Consider the following 27722-nt stretch of genomic DNA (forward strand, 5'->3'; position numbering starts at 1 on the left):
GTCGGGAGGGAGGTCGGGATAGTAAGTGAGTGGTAAGCGAAAGAGAAGCTAGGCGTCTGAGGATACAATTTGAACACTGGTCAACTCAAGGGCGAGTAAGAGGCATGGCTGGCGGAGACGAGCACGAAGGAGCGGATGGAGGGTGGTCGAGCCCGGAGCCCCTAAGGAGGAGCTCTTCCCACGGGGAATGTTGATCGGCAAAATTGGTTGGGCCGGGATGTTGCAGGCAACAAAAAGAGCAAGATGTGAAGATGAACGCCACGAGTCAGAGACTAGGCGAGTGGTGAGGGAGAGGAAGAGGAGAGCGACGACGACAACGACGACGACGGCGGCGGAGAGTTGGGGGTGAGGCGATCGCAGTCAACGATCTAGGGACGGGAGGGAGGACTCTCCACGAACTAGAAGGTAGATATGGTGAATTCCGAAGGCGAGCGCCCCCAGAGGACAACCTGCTCTGGTGGACAGGAAGCCAGCACGATTGGCACTCGGTCAGGCAGGATCTGAACTGGGCTTCATGACCGTCCGGCGTCGCTGTGATTGTGGTAGTAATAGTGGGTGGTTGTTGTGGTGGTGGTGGTGGTGGTGGTGGCAGAGGAGGATGGATTGCTCTCCTGTTTGCATCCGGTGAAAGTACCAATGCGTCAAGCCTGGTGGGCTGTCATGGTGTATCAGTACTGTAATGAACGCTGTATCTTTCAGACCTGCACCGTCATTCACCGCATCATCCACACCTCACTCCCACGTCACTTCCGTAGCCGGACTGTACGACCCTTACCGGTACGGTATCTGGTACTGCTTACTCAGCATGAGCCACCCAGACGTCAAAGTCACTCCTGCAACCAACAAAACAAGCCGCCGTGACAAGCCACATCGTCACGTCTCGCCGGAAGAAGTCGAGAAGTGAAGAACGGCCATTCTGCCATCCTTGCATTGGCCATCTGCTTGCCGGACAGGCAGAGGACCGAGAGAGTGGTGATACCGAGTGATCGACTACATAGCCCTTGGCGGCATCTATTTAAATCACCATCCGTCTGCGGCCAACCGCGCCTCCTACCTCCACAAAGTATATCCTCCGTATTGTACAACATTCTGAATCTTCCTTGGTCTTAGGTTGCCTGAAAGTTTATCAAAAAGAAACAATGTCTTTCGAGCCCCTGTTGGAAAGTCTGGTTCAATTTTGCCATTCTGGGGCGCCGTATGGAGCATTTCCAAGGAGTTTCTCCGGCCCTGTCGTGGAAGCTATCAATCGTGCCTGGAGACCGGGTCAGTTGGTTCTGAAAGTCAAGTTGACATCGCCTTGTTAAAATACCTAGCCTCAGCGTGTTTTGCTTGACGAGACCGTTGTATCGCCTTAATCCGATCTCTCATTCCTGGGCCCCGAGAAACAGAACCCAGCCCAGCTATGAGCCAAGGAATGCCGATTATTACTGAGGACCTTCGCGAAAACATGCTCGTATCTTTTGCATGGCTCTCGTGCAGCGGGTTTCCGTCCTGGCCAAACAGTACAGTGCCACAGCATGATCAGTTCTAAGCTCTCTCACGCAGCGGAAATACATTTAATATCCCAATGGCCTCCAAGAACCTTGCTGCTTACGGCTTACCCCTTTGGGCTTGCATACCTAAAAGCCATTCGACACCAGCCAGTCCTCCCATTGATATACATATTTATACGCCGGCAATATATACGAAGTATATGCTCCAGCATCCCGCTTACTCCTGTCTGTGGTACGTTCTTGGATGTAAGGATCATGTGTGGCGTCTGATACCAGTACAGAGTACCACGCCAAACAACTCACACAAATCCTGGCGATAAACCATATTTTCAGCATATCAATGTCAACATTCCAACAGCAATTTCTCATGGTTGTCGAATCAACATGATAAATAATTCTCTTATATTGACAAACAAAGAGACTGTGGATTGCACACAGGTATTGTCTGTGACATACAGCCATCTATCTGAATGATAGAAGCAGGTTGAAAATTGGAATCTTCACAGGGATGGCTCTGTTGAAACGAGTACTATGTTTGCACCCAAGACCGAAAGTATTTCAAGACAATGAAGACAGATGCTATTTATAGAGCTAGGTGTCTTTGAGTCACTTCTTTGCTGTTCCACAGAGCACGGACCATCGATCTCGGAGACATGCTTTTTCGTTGTCCGACACCACCGTCCGCTACCCCTTCTCTCCGTCTTTTTCCAGTTTCTGACGTTTGACAGAAATAAATAAGAAGATTCTTCATTGGATTTTAGTCGCCATATTTCCGTGTGTTCTCACTGATGTTCTCAATATTTTATTAAGATACCTGAGGCTTACATCCTTGCTCAACCCACTCCGGAGCTACCCCGTCGCGTCGTCATTCTGGATTGTGTGTTGAAAGCTCATGAGGATCATCATGAGGACTCTTCAGGCGACAGGGTTCCTTTACGGATTCTGCGCATCCTACCCACCGCGCTCGTTGAGTTTATAGGACGCGCACCGAGAAAAGCGACACATTACATGAGGGATCGACCGAGGGACATGGAAATACTGTGCAGGATTTCCGGGTCAGAGCTCTTAGAGAGCTTTTTCATGGTTCCTGCATTATTACCTTCCCTGCAGTGGTGGAGTAAACTGGAACGGGCTCCATTTTCCAATGCCTTAATCGGACGAAAGAAGTGGATTCGCCGGGCCCTATCAAGGGCCTTAGTATTCTTTTTTCTTCTCATTCCCACCCCCCAACTCAAAAAAAAAAGTCTAACTATCATACTTAAGTGTCAGTTTCGAAGGACACTTAGCACTGATGCCTCCTGGAAGATGAAGAACTATCAGGTCACATTCACTTGACCCTACATATCCTGGGATTTTCTGGAATCCCAAGCATCTTACTCTTTACCTTGGATCTCCAAGGCAGCCAAAACCGAGACTGTTTAGAAACTGAAGCTTTAGACATGCACCCACAGAGAAAATCTGACTGAAACCATCCACAAATCAAGGTTTTTATGTTGCACCCAACTTTGTTACTACAACATTTGTAGTATTAACTTCTCTCTTTGTTCAATCCCTCTAATAGCTCTTACTTTTCCCTCTTCCATACATACAAGTTAGTTATCTCTGTTAGTTCAATCTATTCTTCATATTTTACCCCCCTTTTACACATCCTTGAACATTAGCCTATTTGCAGGCCGCCAAAACTTTCCGCTAGTGAGAGACCAATTTTCCATGTCCACCTCACCTTCAAGGGAGCTGCAATTCGATATCTCCAGGAATTCTTCCCGCTCAAAGTATGACCTCCTATTCTTGAGCTCTCCTGACATATGAACAGGCTTTTCAAGCGAATTCCAATATATCACTTTCAGCATTTGAGAGTTGTCAGTGCCATTTCTATTTTGCTAATTTTAGGGTGAGGGTTAAGTGAAACTTTGAGATTCACCTACCCAGTGACATTGCATCCTACAAGTGAATGCAATACATCACCCTGGAGTTGGAGGAAAATCGCGGTTCTTTCATTGCATGCTACATAATCTTCCAAATTGCCCTCATTCCGCCGGAACCAATATAAGGCCCTATTTCCTAAGTCTCAAATCTGAATACTGGTATTATTGCTGCTATTTTGATTAAAAAAATACCCGATAGCGAGCCTGCTGTGAAGAAAGGTCTTGTAGAAGCACTTTTCCATCGCTTCTTCGAGCCCAAGGGCAGAACAAGGACTCTATCTCGAGTCAAGTTTCAAAAACCAACCGCTGTCTCACGAGAACGTCAAAAATATGATGAGCAGGGCATGCAAGAAATGCAGCACATATGTTACTCCCATGCCAACGAAATACACTACTAACTTGGATGTATCCAATACTATTCATGGATATCAACAGCACGGATAAAACCCCTGGGCCCGAGCGAAGAGAAGCAAAGGCATTATTAGGGGTCTTCATAGCTAGCAACAGTAGGGAATGATCGACGGCCCTCCTGCTGCTCCCCCCTGCAGACAGACAAATTCGGGGAGCTTCTGCAGGAGAAATGGGGTTCAAACTCTGCATACAAATCAAATATCTCATGCCGTTTTATTAGAGTAAAGTATTAATGAAGGTTCGCCTACGTTATAGCGGCTCTACCTAACCCTCTGACTAGCTGCTGGAGAATATTCTCACTTGGCTAAGCAGTTACAAGCGCTTCCGCGCGTTATCGCATTTCCCTTGCGGCCATATATGCCGTCGCTCGAGAACCTATCGTGAGGAAGATATTACAACAAGCAGCGAATACTACTAAAGAACATCTCACTACAACAAAAGCGAAGGCTATCAGGAAAGCCAGAGAAATAGACATTAACTCTCACACCATAAAAGAACCATCACTGATAATCCCAGAGTGGTCTTACCATTGCTTCAAACACAAGAAGAGCCTCTGTCGTGGGTTTTCTATTGAGTTGAGAGCAGTATCTCATATTTTTTTCAAATTTTAACAGACGATACTTCATGTTTCTAGTTCCATGAAGGCTGACTCCCGCGGTGATACTCCTACCAATAGTCGGCTGCGAGCAGGGTCAAATCCCCAATAAAAAAGAAAATAGAAGCATTCCTATATCTTGCCCTATCAATGCCCCAAAGAGATTGATTATTAGCCATTATCAGCGGTCAACAGCGCGAGGTAAGAGAATCTAAGAACCGCGAGAAATATGTTGAAGCTTCTGTGACGCCCAACGAAGTAACGCAAGCGAACAAAGATACAGCAAGCAAGGCCGATTATGCCTTATTATATTACAAAGAGCCGATAATTTTAAGACGGGACTTCTATTTTATTCATCCTGGCTGGCTGGGCAATATTGCAAGCCAATAGCCATGTTTCCGACGTATTCTCCATGGCGCCCCTCGCCTGCTATCTCTCCTTCATCTCCCATTCCAAAGCCCTTCCTCCGGTTCTCCGAGCAATCCCATTGTCAACAAAACCAGACCAAAACTCGACTTCAAACTACCGTGCAGCTTGCTTTGATCTGTGCATGTGGCAGGTGTTCAAACTACCCGAGGAGTGAATAGGGTAGCCTGAACAAAGATCCGGAAAACAAGCACGGTGGTTTCAATATTCAATAAAAAGGAGGTATGACAGATTCAATATGGTGTGGCACTGACAAATCACCGATCCGGAATCATGATAATTAACTAGGAATATCTTTGAATCACATCCCTTCCACCGCGAGGAAAGCAAATCAGTGTTGTCGGCGCCGTATGCATCTCTGATACAAAGATAAGTACTGCCAGAGTTCCACATACAGAAGACGGCTAGGCTGGTTAAGTTCCGGTACATCAAAACACACTATCACCTCCGAGGGGGAAAAAAAAAAGAGGAGGAGGAGGAGGAGTAACGGCGATCTCGCTGCTGGATCGTCGTGGTTTCTGAGACTGACTCTCGAATATTTTTCGCCTTGACACCGGTCCCCCGGGTAGTGGCTGAGAGAGTATATACATAGAATTACCATTAGCAATCTTCCCCCATGTGTTTCAATTTTGGATATAAAGTATTCTAGGGCTTTGGCAGTACGGGACGCGGGCATAAACATGGCGTCTTTTCAGCCCTATGTGCGTTCCCAAGAGCATGAATGGCTAAGTCGTGGACGCCAGGTGCGGTGAAAGCTTCTGGCTGGCAGAACGTGTCCGAAAAGAGTGAGGATTGAAGGAGAGTAGGAAAAAATAGACAAACCCAAAGTCTTTGGACTTGCGAGTTCCGAGCGCTCAGGGACGTGTGTGGGGGACAATTGTTCAGAACATCTCAAACAAATGGAAGCAATAAATAAAAAACCGTAAGGAAAAAAGGAGCTCGATGGTATTTTCTTTTTTTTTTTTGGTTTCCCTCTTTCTAATCCATTTAGATGCTGTCTCTTCAAGCACAGGCTCTAATTACAATTATAATATCGTTACTTTATACTCAAAGGGCAGATCTTATCCGAACCAGGGGAGGACTAAACAGTAAAATCGAAGGGGAAGTTTGGTAGACGTTGGATAGAAAGGCATGAAGAATGTAGATCTTTTATTCCGTTTTTACCCCTCACCTTCATTCATGAAAGACATCAGCAAGCACTGGAAAACTGACCTAACCCGTCAAATGTCGTAAAAGTGATGCTGCACAATGTTTAGTTTCGGATCTCCAACTCCTTAACCTTAGCAAACGCCTGGGCGCCATCGACAAGTCTTCGTTCGTTGTTCGCTCTTCCATTGACGAAGTCTGGGTAATTCAGGGTTAATTCGGTGGCACCATTGATGATGTTGTCCACTGCTTCGACTCCAAGCATGAAGGAGTGGTCTTGATTGCCGACTTCATAGCGCCAGCTGCCGAAACGGCCACGTGAGTAAATGCCCATATCCTGTAGGCGCGGGAGAAGCTTCGTGAGGACACCCTCGCGTTCAAGCGTAGGCGTAGGATAACCGTGGTCGAAGCGGCGATGATAAGTGGAGACGATTTCGTCTGTGGGCTTGAGCATTGAAGTATTCACTAAGCCCTGGATGCATTCAGCCAATAAAGTCTCATTGTTGACTGGCTTGAGGGATGACTCGGAAACTTCAAGCATGATCGACCAGTATGGGCCTGATCGGAGCTCGGTGTTGTTCGGCCTAGAGCCATCTGCCAGTACTTTCGTAGCTAGCTGCTTCGAAGCATCTGGCTGGTTATATGGAGAGTAGTTGGAGAAGATGGTTGCACGATAGAATGGGCAGTTGTCTTCGGGGAAATAAAGCTATTTTCATAAAATGTCAGATTCCAAGGCAAAATACAGATTGAAGTGAAGATTTCACGTACCCAACATTTATCACCAATTCTCTCTGGTCGCTCTCCGCGAATACCGACCCCGATGACATGTGTGGATGAATAGAAGAGGCCTTTGCTAAGATCAGTCAACTCCGGGTCGCCTATCTGCTCAACCAACGAGTCCACGGCCATGGTGGAAACCAAACGCTGGTATCTAACTCGAGTGCCGTCGCCCAAAGTGACGGTCTTATTCCGAGCATCGACCTGCGTGACCGCACCGCGTTTACCGAAGCGTGTTTTTTCTTTGGGCAGGGTATTTGCGACAGCGATCCAGATACCACCGGTGCCACCACGGGCGGGAAAGCGGAAGGTGGCATTTGGACCCCAGTTACCGGCGGTCTTCTGCAGAATAACGTTCGTAGTCACCGCTTTCAGGTTCGGTGCGGCCACACGCTCGCCCAGCCAGGCGCATTGCATCTGTAGGGGCTTACTTAGCGACTGCATAGCCGGCTGGACAATTGAGTCGATGCATCTCACCTTTGTAGTCGGCACTGCCCAGACCTTGAAGTTATACGGACGCATGAATAAATCCGCAATGCCGGTGCCCATCATGCGGACGATCCACTCATCAAAGGTCTTTGGCTTTGTGTTGGAAACGCGGGCCTCCAGGGCGGCGTCAATCATGCCATCAATACACTTTACCTGCTCCTCCTTGGGAAGCATGGAAATGTTGTTCTGGAAAGGATATGGAACCCATTGTTCCTTGCAACGAACGTATGAAATGCGTTGGTGGGTGTACCAGTCGCCCTTTTCGGGGAGGGCCTCATCCAGGCAGTCGTCGAAATATTTGTAGTGCGAGAAAATAACATGGCCACCAACATCGTAAAGCTACAACGTGAGTTGAAGGTTTCAGCTATCAGAACGACCGTTCACATAAAGGTGTATGCTCTCGAATCGTAAAAGGATATCAGCACGTACAAATCCCTCTGGAGTCACATCAGTGGAAGCTAGCCCTCCGGGAGTCTCATTCGCGTCGACAATCATCCAAGACGGGCCGTCCTAAATGACTTGATCAGCAAATTTGTCAGACGCGCATACCCCCTTTTTCTTTTTTTCTCCCAGAGAGAGGGGAGGAGGAGGGGGTTCGCTCACGATCTGGTGCAGGCGCTTCGCAGCTCCGAGACCGGTGGGGCCAGCCCCGATGACCAGAATGTCAACGGCGCTGCACACGGCAGACGTCAGCTATGGCACAATTGACTTTGTAAGGCTGAGGTAGAGCAACGCACAGGTCTTCTCTGGCCATTTTTTTCGGTTGGATGTATGGCAAAGGATCGAGTCGAAAAGGATGACGCAAGGCAAAAGAAACGTACACGGGGAAGGGCGAAACAACAGCACAGAGACTCGACAAGCCAAACGCAACGAAGACGCGCGATGCAGCAGGAACGAGCAGGCAATTGAGGCCGAGAGAGAGGAAGAGGGGTGTAGAGTTGGGGTTGCAGCCAGTCAGAGCGACCCATTTTTGACGCTGTTTTAAGCCCTTTTTGTGCATGTGACCCCGGAACTTCGTGCTGCTTTTACTGAGGACCCCATCAAAATCTCCTCATTAGCTATCCTGCTTCTGGGCTTCGATACAAGGCTTTCCACATCGGTCGCTTTGCTTGGCTGTTCGACTAACCATTTGCCCTCAAGACAGTCCCTATACTTGCGCGTGACCTTGGTTTGGCCGCACATCGTCAAGCTGGAGATATGGAGAGCGTGACAGGCTGCTCCCTAACGGTGAGACGGATGGAGGTGTCGCGAGAAATGACCAACTTCAAAGTCGCCAGCGGGCTTGGGATCGTATCTTTACCAGGGCTTCTTATATTCAAAATCCCTGGGCTCCCGCCCAAGGCAGCCTGCTATGCTTGGACACCATACTCTGCAGGGATCTGCAGCTCTTGTCCACCATCCACTTCATCGAAAGTACGAAATATCATTTGTCACAGCATGTCACCTTCAGGAAAACCTTCCGTTTCACGTCTTATGCCCATACCCTCTTGTCTTGTAAGATTATAAGGGTTTAATTAACAAAACGGGACAATTGGCTCCTACCCGTTCCAAGACAAGCTGTACGTTAGCTAATACTTCTACACAGTTTCCTCCCCGCTCCCACTAATTCCCCCACCTTCCCGTATTCTCTTCTCCAGCATGACATATTACAACAAAGTCAAAAACCAGAATGGTTTTCTTGCAGCTGCTTCATCCAGGCAGACACTGGATTTCACGGCTCTCCAAAAATCAAACTTGTGGGAAAGTGCAACGAGTCGATGGGGGGTCCAATACCTGTTCGCCTGCAGAGTCATCTGCAAAAGGCCCAGTGATATCCTTCCTCTCCTAGCAGACAGGATCCGTTCCGGATGCGACATTCGGTTCGATCCCTGCATTGAAAACCTGATCCAAGGTCCAAGGGAGGAGGCAACAACTCTGAGCCAGATGGCGGAGCTTCAAATCGTTCGCGCCTACGAACTCGAAAGTCTTGGCTATGTTTGGGCTGCGCTAGCCCCTCTTCTACGGCCAGATAGCAGCATTCGCCAAACAATGACCTCCGAAAGACCAGTGCGGAAGCGGAACCAGCCAGAGCATAGCGAGTACATTCCATCAGAGGACCTGCAGATCGGCAGTAGCCCCCCGGAGAGGCCCAACACAGCGTCATCGTTGCCCTCGAGCGTTGGCTACATGGAAAGATCATCAGCACCACTTGTGGAGGACTTCACTGTCAGGTTCATGAGCTGCCTTATCCGATGTGTGCTCAACTACGTTCAGCTGGTTAACAAAGAATTGCCCATCATACATTATCGCGACCGACGACTTTCTTTCACATGCGAGGAAGCTGGTATGGGACATCCGTTTGAAGCTATCGATGATGGCGGTGTGCAGCTTCAGCATCTGGGAGAGAATCTGCAAGTGGCAATATTGGAAGCTAAACGCAGTTTCCAAGCGATAGCTGACAGTCGTCCAACTGTGTCCGATGAGTTATTGGCACAAATAGTCGGTGAGGCACTTGCGTTAAGACTCCAAGACCATGCGTGTATCTGCAGAGAAGTAGGTCATTCAGTCATTGTCTTCCTGTCGCCCCCCTTCCCCCACACCCCCATATGCCCATTCCGAGCTGATGTCACTTCCAGTATCGTATCCATCGTGGCAGTCAAGTACTACATCAAACTTTTCCACTTTAACATCACGAATGACTTCATTCGCTGTTTCAAGACACTCCATCCAACCGACGCAAATTCTGACCACTCTACCTATCTAATGGTGGACTCGACGGCTTGGTTTGATATGCGTGAGGTAGCCGGCCGCAAGTACTTTGTGCGTCACCTAGTCGCCTTGGTAGCATGGGCGGATGCAGCATTCAGCGCTACGATCAACTTGGAGGACTCAGAAGATTCAGAGGACGCCGGAGATGTAGAGGACTATATGGATATAGGAGAATAGTTTCGCTTTGCCTCTGCGCTGCGCTGTGCCACCTGTCAATGTCAACCCAAGAAATAGTGCGGGCGCCGTCATGCATCTGAAAACATACACTTCGGCCGGCTATTTGCACCTCGGTCGGATTTCTTCACTCTCGTGACTCGCGTTTCGGATATCCACGTAGCAGAAGCGAGGAAATACGGTCGCAGAAAGTGTTGTACGGTTTATATGGTATCTTTGTATGCTGGATTGAGACAAAGGGTGATGCTGATGCGGAAGGACGGCTCGCAGGGAGGTCAAGTTTCTGGAGAAACGAGGAGGAGATATCAGCTGTAAAGAGGTGGGTGCATGCCTTATCATTGAGATCAGTCAATAATACGCGGCACTAACATAATTCTTGTTAGCTCGAGGCATGAGAATGATAAATAAAGAAGCTCATACCGCAAAAGTAGAGCACATATCAAGCTGCTTCTCAGGGTTTCGTCGCCGCAGAGCACCCCGTTGTAGCTGAGCCATGGCTATTAACAACGCTAAAATGTATGGGTCGTGCAGGTGTTCGGGAGAGGTGATCTCCTTTGACTTGAGTCTGAAAAGGGTGCTGCCATGTTCGCTCTGTCTTCTACCCTGGTATCTGTATAGTTCAGCGAGGCGCAGGTGATCGATGCGGGCACGGTCGACATATGCAGCGACAGCGGGTACAAGCCCCCTAGCCATGCGGTCATGGTCGCCTTTGGGAAAGAAGACAACACAGGGAAGATCGCTGATATGGCGTCGATCGAAGTAGAAGGGAAGGTTGTTCCTGTAACATCCAGAATTAGAAATCAGACAGGACAAAAGCTGCGAGGCAGAATTTGCAAACTAACAGCGCCGTAAATGGGCATCCGGGAGACGAAAGGATCTGTCGAGTTCTAAACTCCCGCCAAATATACTCTTCAGCATCAACAAGGGCTCGCACGAATCGGTCACCAGGGCCTTTATTAGTAGAATCCATCACCGATGGTGCCAGTGACGGCTTTTCAAATCTGCATTGTAGTAGCTCAACATGACGACCGGTCCACCGGAGAGGTTCAAGGATCAATTGTTCTCGGCAATTCAGTCTGACGATTTCATTGATAGAACATGCCGTCGATACTGCGGCCTGGGAACACTTTCGAGGCCCCGAGGAGGTACAACGTTGAGAGATTGTCATCTCTAGTCAGCTAATCATGAGTATCAAAGACGGGTTTGTATCAAAGGACAGAGCCCTACGACCTCCAAGAGCTGAGCTGAGATCCGGCGAACTGTCTTTTGTTCGCGTTTCGTTAGCAATGGTCAGGGAATGGTTGATCACGTTGCAGTTTAGCAGGAAGGTCCACGTGACCGGACCAAAGTAATACCGGAGAACCTTTAAGCTATTGAGGTCGCATACTTTATTGTCATGGATAGAACCAAGTATCCACTGCGACCCTTCTGGGGGTAGGATGCTTAATTTCAACAATGCCGAATTGGATCCTCTCAGTAAAGGATGTTCGCCGCATTGAAGGTGCCGGCGGACTTGTTGGGGAAGTGGCCCGGAAACAGAGCTGCCTTTGGCTAAGCATGTGCCTTTCCAATTGAAAGAGCTCCATGTTGAAGAGTTCTATCAGCTTGTTGAAAATAGAGACATCCTATCGTCGATTTTTGTCCAATGTGTCAGTACAATTTGTACCCCGGACCAAGTTCTCTACCAAGCCAGACGATGTCGACGCCTTTAAGGTTGAAGCGCAAAAAGGACCTTTGCTACCAAGAACTACCAAGCAATCACGCTGTTCCTGATATATGGCAACCTTTATCTGCAAAAAAACAAAAAAAAAATGAAAACACAGAAAATGGACAGATTGGTACCAAAGCAAAAGTGCATAACAGGAAATTTCAGTATCAAAATAGAGCAAGATAAATAGGACGCCCCACCGCTTGTCATTGCCATATGGCTTCCATTTCGAGGCAGATATACCATAACAGAGCCAAAAATCTGTTGAGCTATTTACATAATCGATTGACCCAGATTCCCTCCAACTGCAGTGGAGGACCGGAATGCCATCTTTGCAATGCCGCCAACATCTTCTTCGCGGTGCGTCTGGTGGTGTTGCCTCATATTGTCGCGTCGCGCGAATGCCTTGTTGCAGATGGGACAACGCACATTTTTTTCGCCAGTGTGGGTTTTGCTATGCCTAGCAGCATGGCCAGGCGCGGAGAACATTTCTTTGCACGAGTGTTCTGCCGCATATGGACATGGATATTTTTTCTTTTGCCTGCTTTTGTTGCTGCTCTTGGCTGCTGTTCGGCGCTCATCGATCCTGCCAAATAAGTCCTTGGAAGACAGCAGTTCTTCTTGAGGCTTGACGCGTGGTATGCTATCGGACGGAATGGAGCCATGATGACCGCATGGTGCATAGGAAGATGGAAAATATACGGCATGGTTCGGTCCGTAATGTGTCTCTGGGCGCACCGTACCGGGATCCTAATGGGTTTGAATAGCGGTGCCTTGCGCATCGAAACCCTCGTGGTATGGGTTGGGACCGACTGAGTTTGAAGATCATCGGATGAGGAAGGAAGGGTTGTCGTCATTGTTCAAAATAGAAACCATATCCATTATATGTGCTTCAAGTAGGCAGGCAAAATATCTAGCAAAACTCACGCCGCACACTGGAAACACCACCTGGACCTGTGGAGGGATTTCATGCACTAATAAATGTTTGACCCTGTCCAATCGCCTGTTCAGAGCCAGTGTGGAAGCCGGGAATGCAAATCTACTCAGGCTTACAAGTTTTCAGGTGTGAGCTGTCTCACCACTTTGAACTTATTGCCATAAAGTAATGGATTATACAAGTTCTCTATGGGCCAAGTGCGACATTACCTCTCCAAGTTGAACTTCTCCCAAGGCTTAAAAAATTACACTGAATACAGCGCCGCTTCTGCATTTAAATAGGTAATGATGATACTCTTGGCCACCAGGAAAAGATATATAAGACCAATCTTATATAGTTTGATCGATGCACGGATCCATTGAGAAAGTGTTGTTGATAGAGTCTTGTTCAGATGAATCGTCGGCGCCGTCAAGGGAACTGACCGCAGTATATACTCACTCGACATCCTGAAGTGACTTTCGCAAGTGATCAATAGAGCCTCCAAGGAATACCGCGTGATAACTTCTCGATCGTTCTCTGATAAAGAAGCCGGGGTAGTATGTGGACAAAGCAGGAAGAGAGGAACATCTGAAATTTGGCACGATAACCAACTTCGACTTTACAAAAAGCAAGTCCCTTAAACCATAAAAGGAATAGCTCCAGCCATCGGAAGCTCCGCGATTATGATAGCCATTGTGATTAAGCATCCAGTGATCGGGTCTAGCTCATCCTAGAGTTAAGAATTTTACGTCGCTTTCATGTTGTCGATTACCATAACAGCGCCAAGTTTAAGCTATTTATATCTCCCATTGACCTTAATCCCTCCAACTCAAGTAGTCGCGAATACATCTCGAGCATGAAACCTGTACACGTTTCCAGATTGTATCGACGCACCAACTGAGTACATGCTTGGGCTAGTCCGGATTGGGGAGGAGTCTCGGGATGGCCAAGATGTGCCTCCGACTTATCCCCCCGTCTCATAAGATCATTGATGATCAATCCTCGAAATGTGACACCTTGGCTCGGATAGAACATCTGTTGAGCTGCGGAGAGATAACACAATGAGAACTGGTCCCTTGGGGAACTGGGGAAAAAGGATATGGCCCCGGCGAAACTTCACACGTGAGGTCATCTACAGGAATACAGAGTGAATATCAGCAAGACCGGTGCGTATTGACAGGTTGAAGAACACGAGCAACAAAGAGAAGAGACCTACCACACACGTTGACCAAAGCGTCCTCTAATACTGACTGGGGTTCCGAAAAGGGTGCGCCGTTGAATGAATACTGTAAAGCATCATTTGGGCCGATGCCCTCCTGCTGTGCCATAGTAGGTCCCCACTCCCACACTCGGTGCGCTTCAGGACCTTCGCTCTGAATATTGTTGGCAGGAACGGGATGCGTCGCTTTCAGCCAGTCAATGTTGCCCGACGCATGCGCACAAAGTATCATGGGCGTGTCTCTGCTTTCCTGGCTGAGTACCGTGTTTGTGTGTTCCATCGAGTACAAATGTGAGTTGTTGCCCGCGTCCACGAGTGTGGATATGGGCCTGGGGCCGCCAGGCCCGCTTCGAAGCCCGTCGTAGCATGCTAAATCCGGTTGAAAATATATACTCTTTCCGCTACCTATGGAGAGCCCTTCTATGACCCAAAGAGTTAGCCAACGATAACAGATTCGCCAAAGGGCAATTACACCAGCGACTGCCCAAAAGATCATCGCGGATCTTGTCGGGAGAGGCATTCATCCCTGACTGTGCTTGAGTGAAACTGTATGCTTATGGCTCTCACTACCTTGCTCTCCTTCCAGTTGTCTCAACAACGAGTGGCTTGCTTGGAGCAACGGGCCGGTTGGTCGATCAGTGAGAGATTCGAATGTGGGCTCTGAGTCTGCGGAACCCAGATCTGCTGCACGGATAGATACCGGACCATCTCCCCCCCGGACCGGGTTTCCACGTCCAGCGGGAGATATTTCTCCTTTTGGCTTAAAATCTTGGAAACTGTGCTGTGGGAAGATGTCAGGTACATATAGACCAAGGGGTTTGAGGAAAGCCCCAGCGATACCTTCGATCCACTCCAAACGCGTCTGCAATGTAATCAGTATGAAGTTGCTCAGCATAGTAGTGAATGGTCTGGGAATAATTTACCTCCAATCTCTGATTGCGTCACATGCGGATTCTTCTCGCGGTATAAGCAGATCCTGCGGCGATCCAAACTCGTTAATATCTTTCGACGAGGTTTGCGGTGCTTGGTGGCAGGAGTGTGCCAAGGCTCAGGATCCATTTTGCTAACGTCCGCTCAGTAAACTCACAAAATTGTTAACTAGATCACCGAGCAAGATAAAAACAACTTTTGACCGTCTGGGTTGGAGCGTTGAATGGATTCGGTGCGGTTTATATCCATTGCGTCCGAGTTCACTTGCCTGCTCAGGGCGATCGTGGAGATCTGAAATGAGCGTCTTGCCAACTTGAACTTGTAGTTAAAAAGTAATGGGTTGTGCATTTTCCTCATGGGGTCATCTGCGTGTGATACTACTTGTCCAACATGAACATTTCACCAAGATATCAGAGATTGGAAATAGGCTGTGCCTTTGAAGCTCTGGCGATCACGCCTCTGGCTTTCTGAAGTAGAGATATAAGAGTAATCCTATAATGTAGATGATGGACGGATTCCTCTCCCAAACTGTATGCATCAAGAGCAAAAGATATGGAAGTGCATAGCCTATTCCAGTTAACTGCATCCGCGGCAGCTTGCCTTATCAGCGGAGGTGGTGGTCACGCAGTTTGGTTAAGTTCGATCGCGCGCCGGGTTACATGGCGCCCTGCCTCCTTGAATCAGACGGCTGTCTTGTGCCAGGCTGGTGTAGGACTTCTCGTCTTTGCTGGATCAGTCGCGTCGCTTGTCCTCGCTGTCTATGAGCCAGTCTTCAACAAGGATGAGCAGCAGAGTCTCGACTTGGTTTGACGAGTCTGATCAAAGGTCTGCAGATGACTCGAGACCAATTCTCCCACTGGTAGTCGGTTTTATTCTTGTGCTGCAAACAGCAAATGAGGTAACAACCGTTGAAGCCTGCGACCGTCTTGGGCAGGGCTAACTCTTCCAAGTACCTGAGTCTCAGCACACTACATTCTCGATCGAGCGGTATTTTTTCGCTAAGCGTCATTCTTCTGAAGGTCCTCGTGCTGCTACTGTAAGTTTTGGTTTCCCTTGACAGCCGACCGTGCCTGACATACACAGATTCTTCGTCAACGGTATTTCTCCAGGAAGCCGCCGTATCCTCTATTCCTTGAGTATGGTTTTCACCTCCGGCGAGCTTGTTTTCCTCTGCGCTTGGTATATCCGACTTTGGGTGTCTTGCGCGCGCTCTGCAAACGAACCCTTGCAGTTTCCAACTTACTCGTACTCGACGTGTTCTAAGGCTGGCATCTGTAACATCAGCGATATTGTCGGTACTCTCAACAGCCCTCACTATTGCAGCGTACGTTAGGCAGGATCTATTGACGCAGTTTTCAACAGTAAGATCTCTGCAACATTCTCGTGGATGTAACTAACAAGAGTAGCTTCAAGTTGCAACGTTAGGGGTAATAAGGATGGTTATCTCGCTCCATAAGCTGAACAGTGGCGCTTCCAAGGAAGCACTGCTTCATTGATTGGGCCCTTTCGCATGGGCCCACATAGCTTCCTTTCTCTCTTCAGCTGGTCACCTGTTGAACCTCCTTCTCGGTCTGCTGGGATGCTCTTGGATGTTTGATAATTAATGTATCAGAAAATTTAATATCAGTGACTTTGAATTGGCCCAAACTTAAATTCATATGATCTTGTGCTTCTGCTAGCATTGTTTTGAATCCTCAGAATCTTATATATATATATATATATATATATAGCGTTGACGGTTCGCCTAATTGAGAATCACCTGACAATGGAGATGGATGAAGATTTCTGCCAGAGGTTATCCAAAAGGAACATGTGATCGCTTCTCTTCGCCATAGCAGAAATGGGGAGGATTTGTAAACTGTAGATCCACTACGGAGTACTTACTCTGTACACTTTTAACTTCTGCGGGAGTACCAAACAGTGCTTCTGCCATGTTACTTATACATGGTTACATCGGCACCTCAAATTCTGTAGCGAACATACAGAACTAGGGAACGATTTAGAAGGGTCCCATTAGTACACAGGAGTGTATAGGCAACTGATCTTCATACCCAAATATCAGTTGGAATCCCCTATTGATCTTGTAATTTTAAATAAATAAGATAATAAGATGAATTGGTATGCTGAGACATCTTGGTTCTGATGAAAATTTTAAGAACTTGTGCCAGTCATTGGATCTTTCTGATGTGCTAGGCTTATTCTACAAACTGGAAGGTTGTGAAGCTCTGGTCCTGTCTTGGATCTTCCTCTACTTACCTCTTCCTCCTTGCATTTTGGGGCCCTTCTCTCTTGCTTAAGTGAATTGCTAATGTTGTTGAACAGCAGATGTGAGTGATTCTTATCCAGAACTTGATGCTTCAACATGAGAGAATCAATATATGCCTTAAAGACTACACTCACAACTCTCATTGAATGCATTTGCTGCTCCCTCATGGAGAATGCACGGGTGCATGGCCTCTGGATGAAACTGGTTGTCAGACTGGCTTCTATTTTCTTTACCACTTTTACTGTTGCCAACTGACATTCCAGATCATATGTGTAGTGTCTCTACCTGTATTGACAATGTCTTCGGCGTTGGGCTGGGAAGATCAGCTTCAACTGAAAGCTCACCCCACTGCCTCCACTGTGTGCTCGCGGCAGGATCCCTTACAGAGTATTTCCAATCAGGTCTCTCCAAATGAGCCTCAACCCCTGCGAACTCACCAACAAGGTGCTTAAGTTGGATTTTTGAACATAGTACTCTGTACTCTGTACTCTGTACTCTGTACTCTGTACAGGGTCACATTATTGGCTCAGACTCCACAAGTTGTTCACCAACATCCCAAGACTTCCCAGCAATCACCCAATATTGAGATGCTGTGCTGCATTAGAACATTTCAATGGATCACATTCCATAATGGCTGATTTGCTCTTGATCACTTCTGCCGCAGCCCAGATCAAGTTTAGGATTTTCATTGGTGCTACTATGATGGCAGATGACTCCTGTTCTGGCAAGCACCTGTACTTGGGTATTTTTAATTCTCTGTTACAGGTGGTTATGTCCTTTCAGAAGACCTGAATGGAATATTTAAGGCTGCAGATTCTCTTGAGAGAGAATGGAAAGAAAGAACAGTCTTCAACATCAAGTCTCTGCTTTGTCCTTTGCTATATCTACCTCCACTGCCTTTACTCACGCGCCTTCTCGACAACTCCAGTTGTCTAATTGCTAGTTTGTTTTTATTTGGGATGGCCCCTCGAAACATTTCTCTTATTGTGTACTGCAACGTGGCAAGCTAATGTGCCCATTTTGTGATTTTTGTACCTCCTGCCTCTGATCAGGATTGTGGAACTATGATCCACATTGTTGGTGCCCTGATGGCTGGCTACCGGCTGGAGTTTAAGCAGAACTATGCAATCAACTTAACCCTGCAGCTCTATACCAGACTTGCAATCAGGCAACTCTCAACACATCATTCCAGATTTGGATTCTCAGGCCTGCTGGTTACAGACTCCTCCCCCAAGTGCACAATTGAAGTTGCAGTGACCCAGATTCCTCCACCAGCAATTAGTCAAAACTTCCTGGCTCCTGTCAATGATGTAAGTTGCTCTTGGATTTTGTTTATGTAGGCATGATTGCTTACACCAAAGAAATCTAGACCACCAACAGAAGGTGCCAAGAATGGACAATGGATTATGTATGCTGTCTAGTCCACCATCAATATATCAATGAAAATGTGATCCAGATTGTTCAGTCTGCATGTGATTCTCCAAATCATGGTGTTGGCTTGAACCTGGTTGGCGGCGGGTGTGGTTGAGGCAGGGGTCAGTGAACTCGGAATTTGCGCATAAATCGGATGTGAAATGCCATATTTGTTACTGTTGATTGTGATACTGGGCTAGCCCTATTTGGATTTGAATCATGTTGCTTATTTTTGTTTTCTGATATGACTGCGGAGTTTCAACTGGTCAACGAGGCCCTTATTAGTAAATCCCATTTTTCATTTTGGTTTCTGGCATTTAGCAATTGTTTCTCTGGTCAATCATCAGTACGGGGTGAAGCACACTCGAGTACATAGCTTATGAAGGATATTGGAAAGAAAAGCTCGGTAAATGATCATGACAAATGTAATTTAGAAGGCTAAGTACAAAATCAATACTTATACTGCTCCAATCTGCAGCACATATTCACCGAAAGCAGCGAACTCAGGCTGGTACGCAGTTAAGAATTTGGGAATCCAAACATTGCGCCATTCCCCCTTATATTCTGATGTGTATAAGGCCTTGCAATACTCCCAGTATTCTGGGTACCAGCCAGCATGAGCCCAATCAACTACAGCAAGGACACGTGGGCGACCAGCTGGTGAAATTAGAATATTACCCCGATGCAAGTCTCCATGAGTCAACCTGATGGCCCCATCGTCTGGTAGGTAGTCTCGATAAGGATCCCGATATCTCTTCGAATCAGGAAGCCAGCTTTGAGGCAGAGAAGAAAACCAGTCGTTGAATGCTTTCACATTTTTAAAAGGTCCTGATTGAGGGATGGTTGGGAAGACATAATCGTGCAAACGTGCGCGGTTGATGGATCCTACACCTCAGTAAGCGACTCCGCTGATAGACATTGCGGGATACGTGCATACCGATAAATGAGTCGCAAGGATCTAGCTCAATTTGCCGAAGGGAAGAAATAATCTCCCGTAACTGGCCGCAAATAAAGTTTCTATCCGGCTCATTGAGAGAATCCCATCGATCATGTAGCGTGTCTCCCTGAATAAGCTCCATATAAATGAACACAGAATTTTGATAAACTCTCCAACCATACACCTCGGGGACAGGTATCTTCTCAGCGAAAGATGTTCGAAGCATGCGGAGAGTTAGGGCTTCTTCAACCGCCACAGACGGCCCAAACTTGACGAGAAGATTTAGATGCTCAAATTTAACCGGTGCGGGCCGTGGATGTTTGTTGAACTGTTCTGAGAGGGAGCCAACCTCTGCAGCGGTTGGCAAGCTCTTATGGCCTGCTTTGGTGAAGAAGGAGGAGTCGAGGAAGTCCATCTCTGTTTGCGTTGCGTTCAGAGTCGCTGACGGTTGAATTTACTGTTTAATGGGCATCTTGTTATGAATCGTCTCGGGTTGTTTATAATACCAAGAATTACGGGAACGGAGAGAGTTGTGGCCTGCTTAGGTTGTATGTTCAAAGGAAGCGAGTAGGCTCCAAGGCTCATGAAGTACTTGTCGGGTGGGCGCTTAGCATTTGTTGCTGAGCAAGTCCCAGATCAGTTTCCGTTAAGAGAGATGATTCTGTATGATTTTGGTATTGAAGCTTTTCTATTTGGTTTCTTTAGAATAACTCCAGTAGCTTCTCTCCAGATTTCAGGATGGTATCCCTTTTCAAATAGTATAGAGTATAGCTTGAATAACTTATCTTTAAGTACTGGATAGATCTTTTGTGGTATAAGAAAAGATATACCATCTGGGCCAGGTGTACTGATTATAGAGCCTGAAAAAATAGAGTTCTTAATCTCTATTTCTCGAAGACTAGGCCATTCTCAATCTGGATTTTCATATTCATTTCAATCTATTGGTGGGTAACTTGGTGGTTCTCTGAAAAGAGGTATTGCATTTCTCTTTAAATGGAATAGCTTTATTTTCTATTTCATTTTCAGAGTCTGAGAATTCTAGAATTGGAGTTTTTTTCACTCTTTTCTCTATAGTATATTTATATGCTTTAAAAATTTCAAGCATTTTCAAGAAATTTATTTCAATATGATGATTTTACCTCTTTAATAGCATTAAAGTACTCTGTAGAAAGGAGGCTTGGGGTGAGGGCTCACTATATACACACAATAAGCTTCCATGCTGGATAAACATTTATCCCTTTAGCAAGTTCTCTGCCTAGGGTTTAGGGCTTCGCCCTGGAACAACCTTATCCTGGTCCGCCGGCTCCATCAGGAGGGTCGCGGTCCTCACAATGCCCACAACTGATGGGAGGGAGTCATGTATAGAACATATAGGTTCACTAACTAGAAGACTGAATACTGAGGTTTCCACAATCCATGCAAATCATGTGATCCTTATACATTCAGAGTTGGGGGTCACATGAGTTCCCCTGAACATCTGATGTCATCTGATGCTGGGCTGGCCTACATTCATTTGGTGCTTGGTTGGTCTACATTCATAACACCGCTACGGAGTACACACAACAATCAAATACAGATCTTATTCATTCATGAACTATATTGTCAGCTATGGCAGTTTGTGCCTGGTGTCAGTATAAAAAGCAACAGAGTCAAATAAAGAAAGACCAGATCTCTAGATCACTGTGTGGTTGCTCAGTTTGTATAGTAGCTCTCTGCCTCAAGGGGTGTTGCTGGGAAGAGTTCCATTCTATGGATAGAATTCTAATATAACCAAAATAGGCTTAGAGGGAATAAATTACAGATTACCGCCAAATACACCAGCCTCCAATAGAATTCCAGTATTAAATACGCTACTGTACACGCTAATTTCTATGCTAATTTTGCCTGGCGCTGTACTGTCCATACATACATACATACATACATATACGTTAACCTGCGTTCTTACACTGCATGACATGTGGGACTTTCCTCTTTGACCGAGAACACTAAAAGGGGGAACAGGGATCCACAGTGGCTCATTATCAGCCACTCAGAAGCCCACGCCGGCCGGCATGATTTCCCTTTGCGGGCTAGTGGGAGTGCGGCTTGCCAGATCGACCCTGGATGGCAACGGATCTGCCCTTTTGGAACGGAGTCGTCGACGAGGTCCACTCTCCACCGTTTCTTTCCTGGCTGATTGCTGTATTGTAGTATGGGCACCATGCCGATAACGGGTTGAACTGGCCGGGTGCTGTTGGAGGAGAGGATTGCCTCATCTGTCGCGGTGGAGCGGAAAAGGTGTGCGTGGTACGCCGAAGAGATACATTCGTACTGTACTCCGTACGGAGTACACGCATCATACATCTGTAACTTAAATGTTGGCGATGCGTGAGGGTGAGGGTGAGGGTGAGAGGGTGAGAGAGTGGACTTGCGTAAGCTCTGGTCACTGAAGCCGTGGGGTGGTGGAGCAGCCTCTGGAGAGCCGATCCCCAGGCCACCGTGCGCCTTGACGCGACTCACCCGATGAAAGGTTCTATGGATGTATTTCCCACCGCCGTGACACACACAGGCCTGCCCGTGGATGGGAGTGGGTTCAGGGACGAAGTTCAAGCACGTCTGATAGATAGGGTTCGCAGCGCCCGCTGGAGGGGGCTAGGGGTTGGCTGTAATCTCAGATCGTTCTCCAGCATTGCTTGTAGCACTCTTATGTACGGAGTATCTAATTAAAAAAAAAAAAAAAAAAAAGAAAGAAAAGAAAAGAGAAAAGAAAAGATTAAACAACAGTGAATACTCCGTACGGGGTGCCTTTAATGGATGCGTTGGAGCACATTTTGGCGCTGAGAGTCCTCCCACCAGGCACGCTTTGCTGCTGCCAACACGCAACCCCAGGCCGCCCAGACCGCCCACGGAAGATTATTAGTCGCTTTCTGAACTTCAACCATCCCTCCCGGTATTTTTTGCCTTGAAACTCGTCCTCACGCACTCCCTTCCCTCGCTTCAATTTCCCTCCCATCAATAATATTCACTTTTCTTTACTCTCGTTTTTTTCCCCCTTCGTATCCCCTTGTGACCATCTTCCCCCTGGCTTCCAGCGCATTCGGTCAAAGTAACCTGCTTCGATCGCGGCCGTTCGACTTTCAACGGTTCATTGCTGATCAAGCTCGTTCCTTTTCTACGACCGTCTCGATGATCGCAGAGCAGGAGAAGTCCCGGGTGTCCGGAGAAGACAAACCCGCTTCCTCTTCTTCCTCCTCCTCCTCTCCCTCCTCCACCCCTACTTCCGCCGATGCCCCCGTTCTCCCGACCGTGAACCCAGCGGCGACAAAGACAGAGCCTCCCAAGCCCACGCTCCATCCTGCTTTCTATGTCATGTGAGACGGGTTACTCTATTCTCTCCCCCTGGTGGTGGTGGTGTGTGTGTGTGTGTGTGTCGCTTGATTCACTGAGACTTCGTGTGGCCCGCAGTTCGTGGATCTTCTTCAGCTCCAGCGTGATCCTCTTCAACAAGGAATTGCTTGACAAAGATCGGGATAGATTCCGTGAGTCCTTGCCGCGAATGGATTTACTTGTCTCTTTTTTCAATGCCATTGCGCTGAGCTAACTGACAGATGTTGTTGACTAGCATTTCGTGCGTGCCACCCTGTTACTTTCACCATTCTTCTTTCTCTGACCCTCCCCCCTGCAGCCATCATCCTCACAACATGGCATCTCGCCTTTGCCGCTTTCATGACCCAGGTCCTGGCTCGGACGACGACCCTGCTCGATGGCCGGAAGAAGGTTAAGATGACAGGCCGTGTCTATCTACGGGCGATCGTCCCAATTGGCTTCTTTTTCAGTCTGAGCCTGATCGGCGGAAACAAGGCCTATCTCTACTTGAGCGTGGCCTTCATCCAGATGCTCAAGGTACCGTACACACACACTCTCTCTCTTCCCCTCTCTCCTTCTCTCCCTCACTCCCTCTCTCCCTCTCTCCCTCTCTCGCTCTCTCGCTCTCTTCCCCCCTGGAATGCTCTGATTTGCTATTCTAACATGCCTCTTCCCAAGGCCACCACTCCTGTCGCCGTTCTTCTCTGCACCTGGTTCCTGGGCATGGCTCCTCCCAACATGCGAGTCCTGTTTAATGTCTCCTTTATCGTGATCGGAGTCATCATTGCTTCCTTCGGCGAGATCCATTTCGTCCTGGTCGGGTTCCTCTTCCAGATCGGCGGTATTGTCTTCGAAGCCACCCGACTCGTCATGGTACAGCGCCTTCTGAGCTCAGCCGAATACAAAATGGATCCGCTTGTCTCCCTCTACTACTTTGCTCCCGTCTGCGCGTTGATGAACTTCGTCGTCGCACTGGCCTTTGAAGCACCATATGTGACCATGGAACATTTCCAGAGGACTGGCTTGTTCACCCTCCTCGCCAACGCCATGGTTGCATTTCTTCTAAACGTCGCGGTTGTGTTCTTGGTAGGTTTGTCCCTATCTCCTTTTTCGGACATTTGTGGGAAAATTGGCTAACAAGTGTTTTTGATAGATCGGAAAAACCTCCTCACTCGTGCTGACTCTGTGTGGTGTTCTGAAAGATATCTTACTGGTTGCCATTTCCGCTGTGTGGCACAAGACGCCGGTGACCGCGCTCCAGCTTTTCGGATACGCCATCGCCATCGGCGGTCTGCTTCATTATAAGCTGGGCACAGAGAAGATCAAGGAGTATGCCGGCCAAGCCAACAGGTCCTGGGCAGAGTACGGCGCCACCAATCCAATCAGACGCCGCGTTATTATTTTCGGGGTGTCCGCTTTCCTGATCATTTGTGTCTTGGTCCAGCTGGGAGGCCCTTACGACCCAAATAGCCTGAAAGGCATGATCCCAGGCAGCACAGTTGCAAACCACGCATAATTTAAGCGCCGTTGGGACCACCTGTGATTTGATCGCGGACTCCGATTGATTTCCCCCTTGAATCCCCTACGTTGAAGGATTTACGTTATCGGTAACACGCAGCTCCAAAAAAAAACAGAGAGGCATCGTTGCTCGATCTCAACTACTTTAATTCCTTCCTCACTTCGCGATAGTAAACAGCTATTCCAGTGATTGCTTTCTCGAAAGAAAAAAAAAAGAAAACAAAAATTATGAAATATAGAAAATGATTTTCGAATTAGCCATACGATGAACATTTCGACGGCGCGTGGAGACGTCGGGGTGCTGACGTCCTTGACTTTGATTCTTCTTTTTCCCTTTTTCTCAAGTCATTTTAATACTTCTTTAATGACGCTTATCCACTGCTCGCGCTTCATTCCTATTTTCTCTCTCATGTATTAACTCTTGCCACATGTCCTAGGGAGCAAAGGTTTCCGTTAGATGTCATTTGTTTGATGTATTTCCTGCACACAGAGGTGCTTTTATTGACATTAAGGAAGGCGGGTTTTCAGAGTCGCGCCTATTCCAAGAATAGAGACAGCATTACGGAGTATTATGTACTCTTTTTTTTTTTTTCAAATGAAGTCAAGAGAGCCCTTTGACGTTTCGGTCTCGCATTCTTGTTCGACTGTCCGACGTGGCCGCTGGAGTCTGCGTCTGAGCAGCTGGTGACGACGAAATTCCGCGCCCCTGTCGTACCACCCTAACTTTTCCAGGAAAGGGGGCTTGGACGCTACTCGGCCCGATGAAATTCCGATGCACTAACGGAACGGAGCTTCATATACCCGGTGACCCGTTCTTCGCACCTTCCAAAGAAAAAAAGGCAGGGGCTTCCCATTCCGTCTGAGCAGCCTGGCGCTAGCCGCATTTGGAAGAGGTCAGCTTGTGCCAAGACCTACCAGAGACAAGGATGGAGTAAATGCAGCTCACTAATTGGCGCATTTAGTGCCGAGAAGCTTGTTTAGGAACAAAGACAGGGATCTGATTGGCCTGGCGCAAGGCTGGCGATTGGTTACTCCGGCAATACAGGGCGCAATTCACGGTTGGTCATTGGCTGGATTGCCGGTGGAGCCCCTATACTCTCAGTGTACGGCTCTTTGCTCAGAGATTGCGTGGTACGTCAGGTACTCTTTTTGTACCGCCCTGTTCGCCGGCGGCTTGCCACATCCGGCTTAGCTCCGATCATCAGCGCCTTTTCCCCATCTTTTAGTTCAGCCTTCTTCCGTCTTTCTTCCTCTTCTTCCTCTCTCTCTCTCTCTTCTTCTTCTTCTCTCTTGAGCATTTTTCTTCCTCACCCAACCCTCTCCTTTTACTTTTCCCTCCGCCCCTGCCGGGCCTTTTGTCTCCTTTGTCAAACCTCCCCCAAGTCCAACTCGACCGTCAATCTCTTTCATCCACGCCCTGTCCCCCCATCGTCTATACTTGCTCTTCTCTCCCGGAGCAAGCTCTCAACCAACCCGTCTCGGCCCTATCCACGCCCTCTCTCGCGCCCTTGCCAACACGACCGCCGTCTCGTCGTCTCTCAATTGCTTATTATTATTGTTTCTTATTTCTTACAGGTTATCCGATATTGTTTTTTCTAACTGATCTTTTGAAGACACCCTTTAACATTCCAGATACCACGGCTTCACACCTCGCTGTCGGCACTATCCTCTCCGGTATAGCTCAACATGTGCCGATTGCTCTTCAGTACTTATTCCGACGGGCCAGCAATGGTACTATCTCCACCATACCTGCACAATGCCGACAACATCCTCGCCAACAACCCTACCAGCGTCCCGCCTAGCCGTCCCCAGTTCCCCAATCCTGGTTCCGTCTCTACTTCTGTGAATGGCATCCAATCAGGACCTCCCCGGTCTTCCATCAGTCGCTCCGGTCTCTCAATGTCGGGCTCATCTTCGACGCCTCTGTCTGCCAACCCATCACGAAAACGATCCCACGACGAATTCAACGCGTCCAACGACGATGACGCCAGCAAACCCTCTACAGCCCAGCAGCCGCCTTTTCGCAGCCAAACTCCAGAAGAGCCGATCTATGGAGAAGGCATGGTCCTTTTGAATCCCCGTACCGGCCTTGCTCTGTCGGCTGAGAGTCAGACCGGCACCTGGTTTGAAGAAAAAGCTGAAGCCGAAGCCTCCGCCGCTCCCCCTGTTGCCGTCGCGTCTGGCTCGGGTCAACCGGGCCTCCCCAGCCGCAAATCCCAACGCCTCGACTCTTCCGCCTCTGGCTGGGATGATATCGCTGCTGCTTCTATCCATCGCAAACTCCAATCTTCATCCCACAACGACACCTACCGAAATATCAGCAGCGCCGGCTCCACCTCCACATCGACCTCTGGTCCACAAACACCCCTAGTTGATGATGCAACTCGCCTCCTTGGAATAAGCTGGCAGCGGGTGAGCACCGAAGACAAAGACATGGCGGCAGCAGTTCGTGGTTGGGAGAGGTACATCAACAACCACTTCGCGCCCTTCCTCCAGAACGCTCAGATCTTGCTTAAACACCGAGGCCTCAACGCGTATCTTGTCACTGCCAACCCAGTCAACAACTACGGCATGGCAATCTGCGACATGCCTATGAACGGATTCAGCAGCAGCGCCAACCAACCCTGCTTCTACCTTTTCACGGAAGACCTCACCGAGGGCCAACTTGTCGGCAAGAACTGGGAGTCCTGCCTCCACAACTTGCAATCCACTCCCATCGCCTTTGAGGCGGGCTCAGAAGTCATGAGAGCGGCAGAACGGACACCAGAGCGACTGCTTGGAGACCAGGGAATACTGAACGGAACCATTTACATGAATGGAAACGGAATCAAGATGGGGAACGAGGGAATGGAAATGGCCATGGAAATCGATCGATAAATCTCAGCACCGACGAAAGCGACGACATAGAGCGTATCCGCCGTATTATTAATCCATGCAGCAAGAAAAGCAAAAGAAAAAGCCCAAAAAAAACAAAACTACCGTCGCGTCTGTGTCTTTGCTCGCTGCTTTTTATTTCAGTTTCTAATCTTGCTTTTCAGGTTTGCGTTTCTCTTTTAACTTCCTTTTCGTTTCTCTTTTCTTTTTTCTTTCCTCTTTGCTTGCCATTTCAGTTATTTTCTAGATGTTATTTATCACATATTATCTGAAAAACATTACCATTGGCAATATTATTACTGTAAAGTTTGATCACCTTGGAACGGCCTTGATTGTCTCCGTGTCGCTTACTTTTCGGCTGTTGTCGCTTTTCGCTGTCGACGTGTAAATGGATTTATTGTTTAAAGCTATA

The 27722-nt window shown here is 47.9% G+C and overlaps 14 protein-coding genes across 14 annotated transcripts; 7 read left to right on the top strand and 7 right to left on the bottom strand.

Annotated features, from left to right (window-relative positions):
- Positions 1 to 265: 265 nt before the first annotated feature.
- CIMG_13714 (uncharacterized protein) lies at positions 266 to 923 on the bottom strand (the record flags this gene model as incomplete). The annotated part of the gene is made up of 3 exons (XM_001243991.2): positions 266 to 655; positions 737 to 786; positions 845 to 923. The coding sequence occupies 3 exons, from the start codon at positions 921 to 923 to the stop codon at positions 266 to 268; spliced, it is 519 nt and encodes a 172-aa protein (XP_001243992.2).
- A 1299-nt stretch (positions 924 to 2222) lies between these two features.
- On the top strand, positions 2223 to 3113 carry CIMG_11118 (uncharacterized protein). Its single transcript, XM_012358242.1, has one exon. The coding sequence runs from the start codon at positions 2502 to 2504 to the stop codon at positions 2826 to 2828; it is 327 nt and encodes a 108-aa protein (XP_012213665.1). The 5' UTR covers positions 2223 to 2501; the 3' UTR covers positions 2829 to 3113.
- Positions 3114 to 3839: 726 nt separating this feature from the next.
- CIMG_03435 (uncharacterized protein) lies at positions 3840 to 4814 on the top strand (the record flags this gene model as incomplete). Its single annotated transcript, XM_001243993.1, has 3 exons — positions 3840 to 3924; positions 4142 to 4387; positions 4600 to 4814. The coding sequence occupies 3 exons, from the start codon at positions 3840 to 3842 to the stop codon at positions 4812 to 4814; spliced, it is 546 nt and encodes a 181-aa protein (XP_001243994.1).
- Positions 4815 to 5773: 959 nt separating this feature from the next.
- On the bottom strand, positions 5774 to 8190 carry CIMG_03436 (UDP-galactopyranose mutase). The gene is made up of 6 exons (XM_001243994.2): positions 8000 to 8190; positions 7866 to 7935; positions 7692 to 7772; positions 7251 to 7601; positions 6765 to 7190; positions 5774 to 6702 (listed from the first exon to the last, which is right to left on the bottom strand). The coding sequence occupies exons 1-6, from the start codon at positions 8014 to 8016 to the stop codon at positions 6103 to 6105; spliced, it is 1545 nt and encodes a 514-aa protein (XP_001243995.1). The 5' UTR covers positions 8017 to 8190; the 3' UTR covers positions 5774 to 6102.
- A 186-nt stretch (positions 8191 to 8376) lies between these two features.
- On the top strand, positions 8377 to 10557 carry CIMG_03437 (uncharacterized protein). Its single transcript, XM_001243995.2, has 3 exons — positions 8377 to 8603; positions 9305 to 9794; positions 9878 to 10557. The coding sequence occupies exons 2-3, from the start codon at positions 9429 to 9431 to the stop codon at positions 9926 to 9928; spliced, it is 417 nt and encodes a 138-aa protein (XP_001243996.2). The 5' UTR covers positions 8377 to 8603; positions 9305 to 9428; the 3' UTR covers positions 9929 to 10557.
- CIMG_11119 (uncharacterized protein) lies at positions 9430 to 11488 on the bottom strand. Its single transcript, XM_001243996.2, has 5 exons — positions 11415 to 11488; positions 11027 to 11354; positions 10605 to 10962; positions 10276 to 10548; positions 9430 to 10200 (listed from the first exon to the last, which is right to left on the bottom strand). The coding sequence occupies exons 2-4, from the start codon at positions 11350 to 11352 to the stop codon at positions 10312 to 10314; spliced, it is 921 nt and encodes a 306-aa protein (XP_001243997.2). The 5' UTR covers positions 11353 to 11354; positions 11415 to 11488; the 3' UTR covers positions 9430 to 10200; positions 10276 to 10311.
- Positions 11489 to 11611: 123 nt separating this feature from the next.
- On the bottom strand, positions 11612 to 12810 carry CIMG_11120 (C2H2 transcription factor). The gene has a single exon (XM_012358243.1). It carries the CDS (start codon positions 12747 to 12749, stop codon positions 12273 to 12275), a length of 477 nt encoding a protein of 158 aa, XP_012213666.1. The 5' UTR covers positions 12750 to 12810; the 3' UTR covers positions 11612 to 12272.
- Positions 12811 to 13443: 633 nt separating this feature from the next.
- Positions 13444 to 15216, bottom strand: CIMG_11121 (uncharacterized protein). The gene is made up of 5 exons (XM_012358244.1): positions 14951 to 15216; positions 14868 to 14889; positions 14598 to 14803; positions 14025 to 14447; positions 13444 to 13940 (listed from the first exon to the last, which is right to left on the bottom strand). Exons 1-5 carry the CDS (start codon positions 15084 to 15086, stop codon positions 13804 to 13806), a joined length of 924 nt encoding a protein of 307 aa, XP_012213667.1. The 5' UTR covers positions 15087 to 15216; the 3' UTR covers positions 13444 to 13803.
- A 293-nt stretch (positions 15217 to 15509) lies between these two features.
- Positions 15510 to 16453, top strand: CIMG_03440 (uncharacterized protein; the record flags this gene model as incomplete). Its single annotated transcript, XM_001243998.2, has 4 exons — positions 15510 to 15761; positions 15908 to 15993; positions 16041 to 16281; positions 16364 to 16453. 4 exons carry the CDS (start codon positions 15510 to 15512, stop codon positions 16451 to 16453), a joined length of 669 nt encoding a protein of 222 aa, XP_001243999.2.
- A 1858-nt stretch (positions 16454 to 18311) lies between these two features.
- Positions 18312 to 18751, top strand: CIMG_03442 (uncharacterized protein; the record flags this gene model as incomplete). Its single annotated transcript, XM_001244000.1, has 2 exons — positions 18312 to 18533; positions 18593 to 18751. The coding sequence occupies 2 exons, from the start codon at positions 18312 to 18314 to the stop codon at positions 18749 to 18751; spliced, it is 381 nt and encodes a 126-aa protein (XP_001244001.1).
- Positions 18752 to 19093: 342 nt separating this feature from the next.
- Positions 19094 to 19988, bottom strand: CIMG_03443 (phosphotransferase enzyme family protein; the record flags this gene model as incomplete). Its single annotated transcript, XM_001244001.1, has 2 exons — positions 19094 to 19521; positions 19574 to 19988. 2 exons carry the CDS (start codon positions 19986 to 19988, stop codon positions 19094 to 19096), a joined length of 843 nt encoding a protein of 280 aa, XP_001244002.1.
- A 1409-nt stretch (positions 19989 to 21397) lies between these two features.
- On the bottom strand, positions 21398 to 22302 carry CIMG_03444 (uncharacterized protein). Its single transcript, XM_001244002.2, has 2 exons — positions 21985 to 22302; positions 21398 to 21916 (listed from the first exon to the last, which is right to left on the bottom strand). The coding sequence occupies exon 2, from the start codon at positions 21914 to 21916 to the stop codon at positions 21515 to 21517; it is 402 nt and encodes a 133-aa protein (XP_001244003.1). The 5' UTR covers positions 21985 to 22302; the 3' UTR covers positions 21398 to 21514.
- A 241-nt stretch (positions 22303 to 22543) lies between these two features.
- On the top strand, positions 22544 to 25005 carry CIMG_03445 (uncharacterized protein). Its single transcript, XM_001244003.2, has 6 exons — positions 22544 to 22923; positions 23018 to 23091; positions 23175 to 23180; positions 23238 to 23455; positions 23597 to 24004; positions 24072 to 25005. The coding sequence occupies exons 1-6, from the start codon at positions 22739 to 22741 to the stop codon at positions 24432 to 24434; spliced, it is 1254 nt and encodes a 417-aa protein (XP_001244004.1). The 5' UTR covers positions 22544 to 22738; the 3' UTR covers positions 24435 to 25005.
- A 1117-nt stretch (positions 25006 to 26122) lies between these two features.
- Positions 26123 to 27710, top strand: CIMG_03446 (uncharacterized protein; the record flags this gene model as incomplete). Its single annotated transcript, XM_001244004.2, has 1 exon — positions 26123 to 27710. One exon carries the CDS (start codon positions 26123 to 26125, stop codon positions 27311 to 27313), a length of 1191 nt encoding a protein of 396 aa, XP_001244005.2. The 3' UTR covers positions 27314 to 27710.
- Between the last annotated feature and the right edge of the window lie 12 nt (positions 27711 to 27722).

The sequence above is a fragment of the Coccidioides immitis genome (genome assembly GCF_000149335.2).
Source record: "Coccidioides immitis RS genomic scaffold supercont3.6, whole genome shotgun sequence".
NCBI lineage: Eukaryota > Fungi > Ascomycota > Eurotiomycetes > Onygenales > Onygenaceae > Coccidioides > Coccidioides immitis.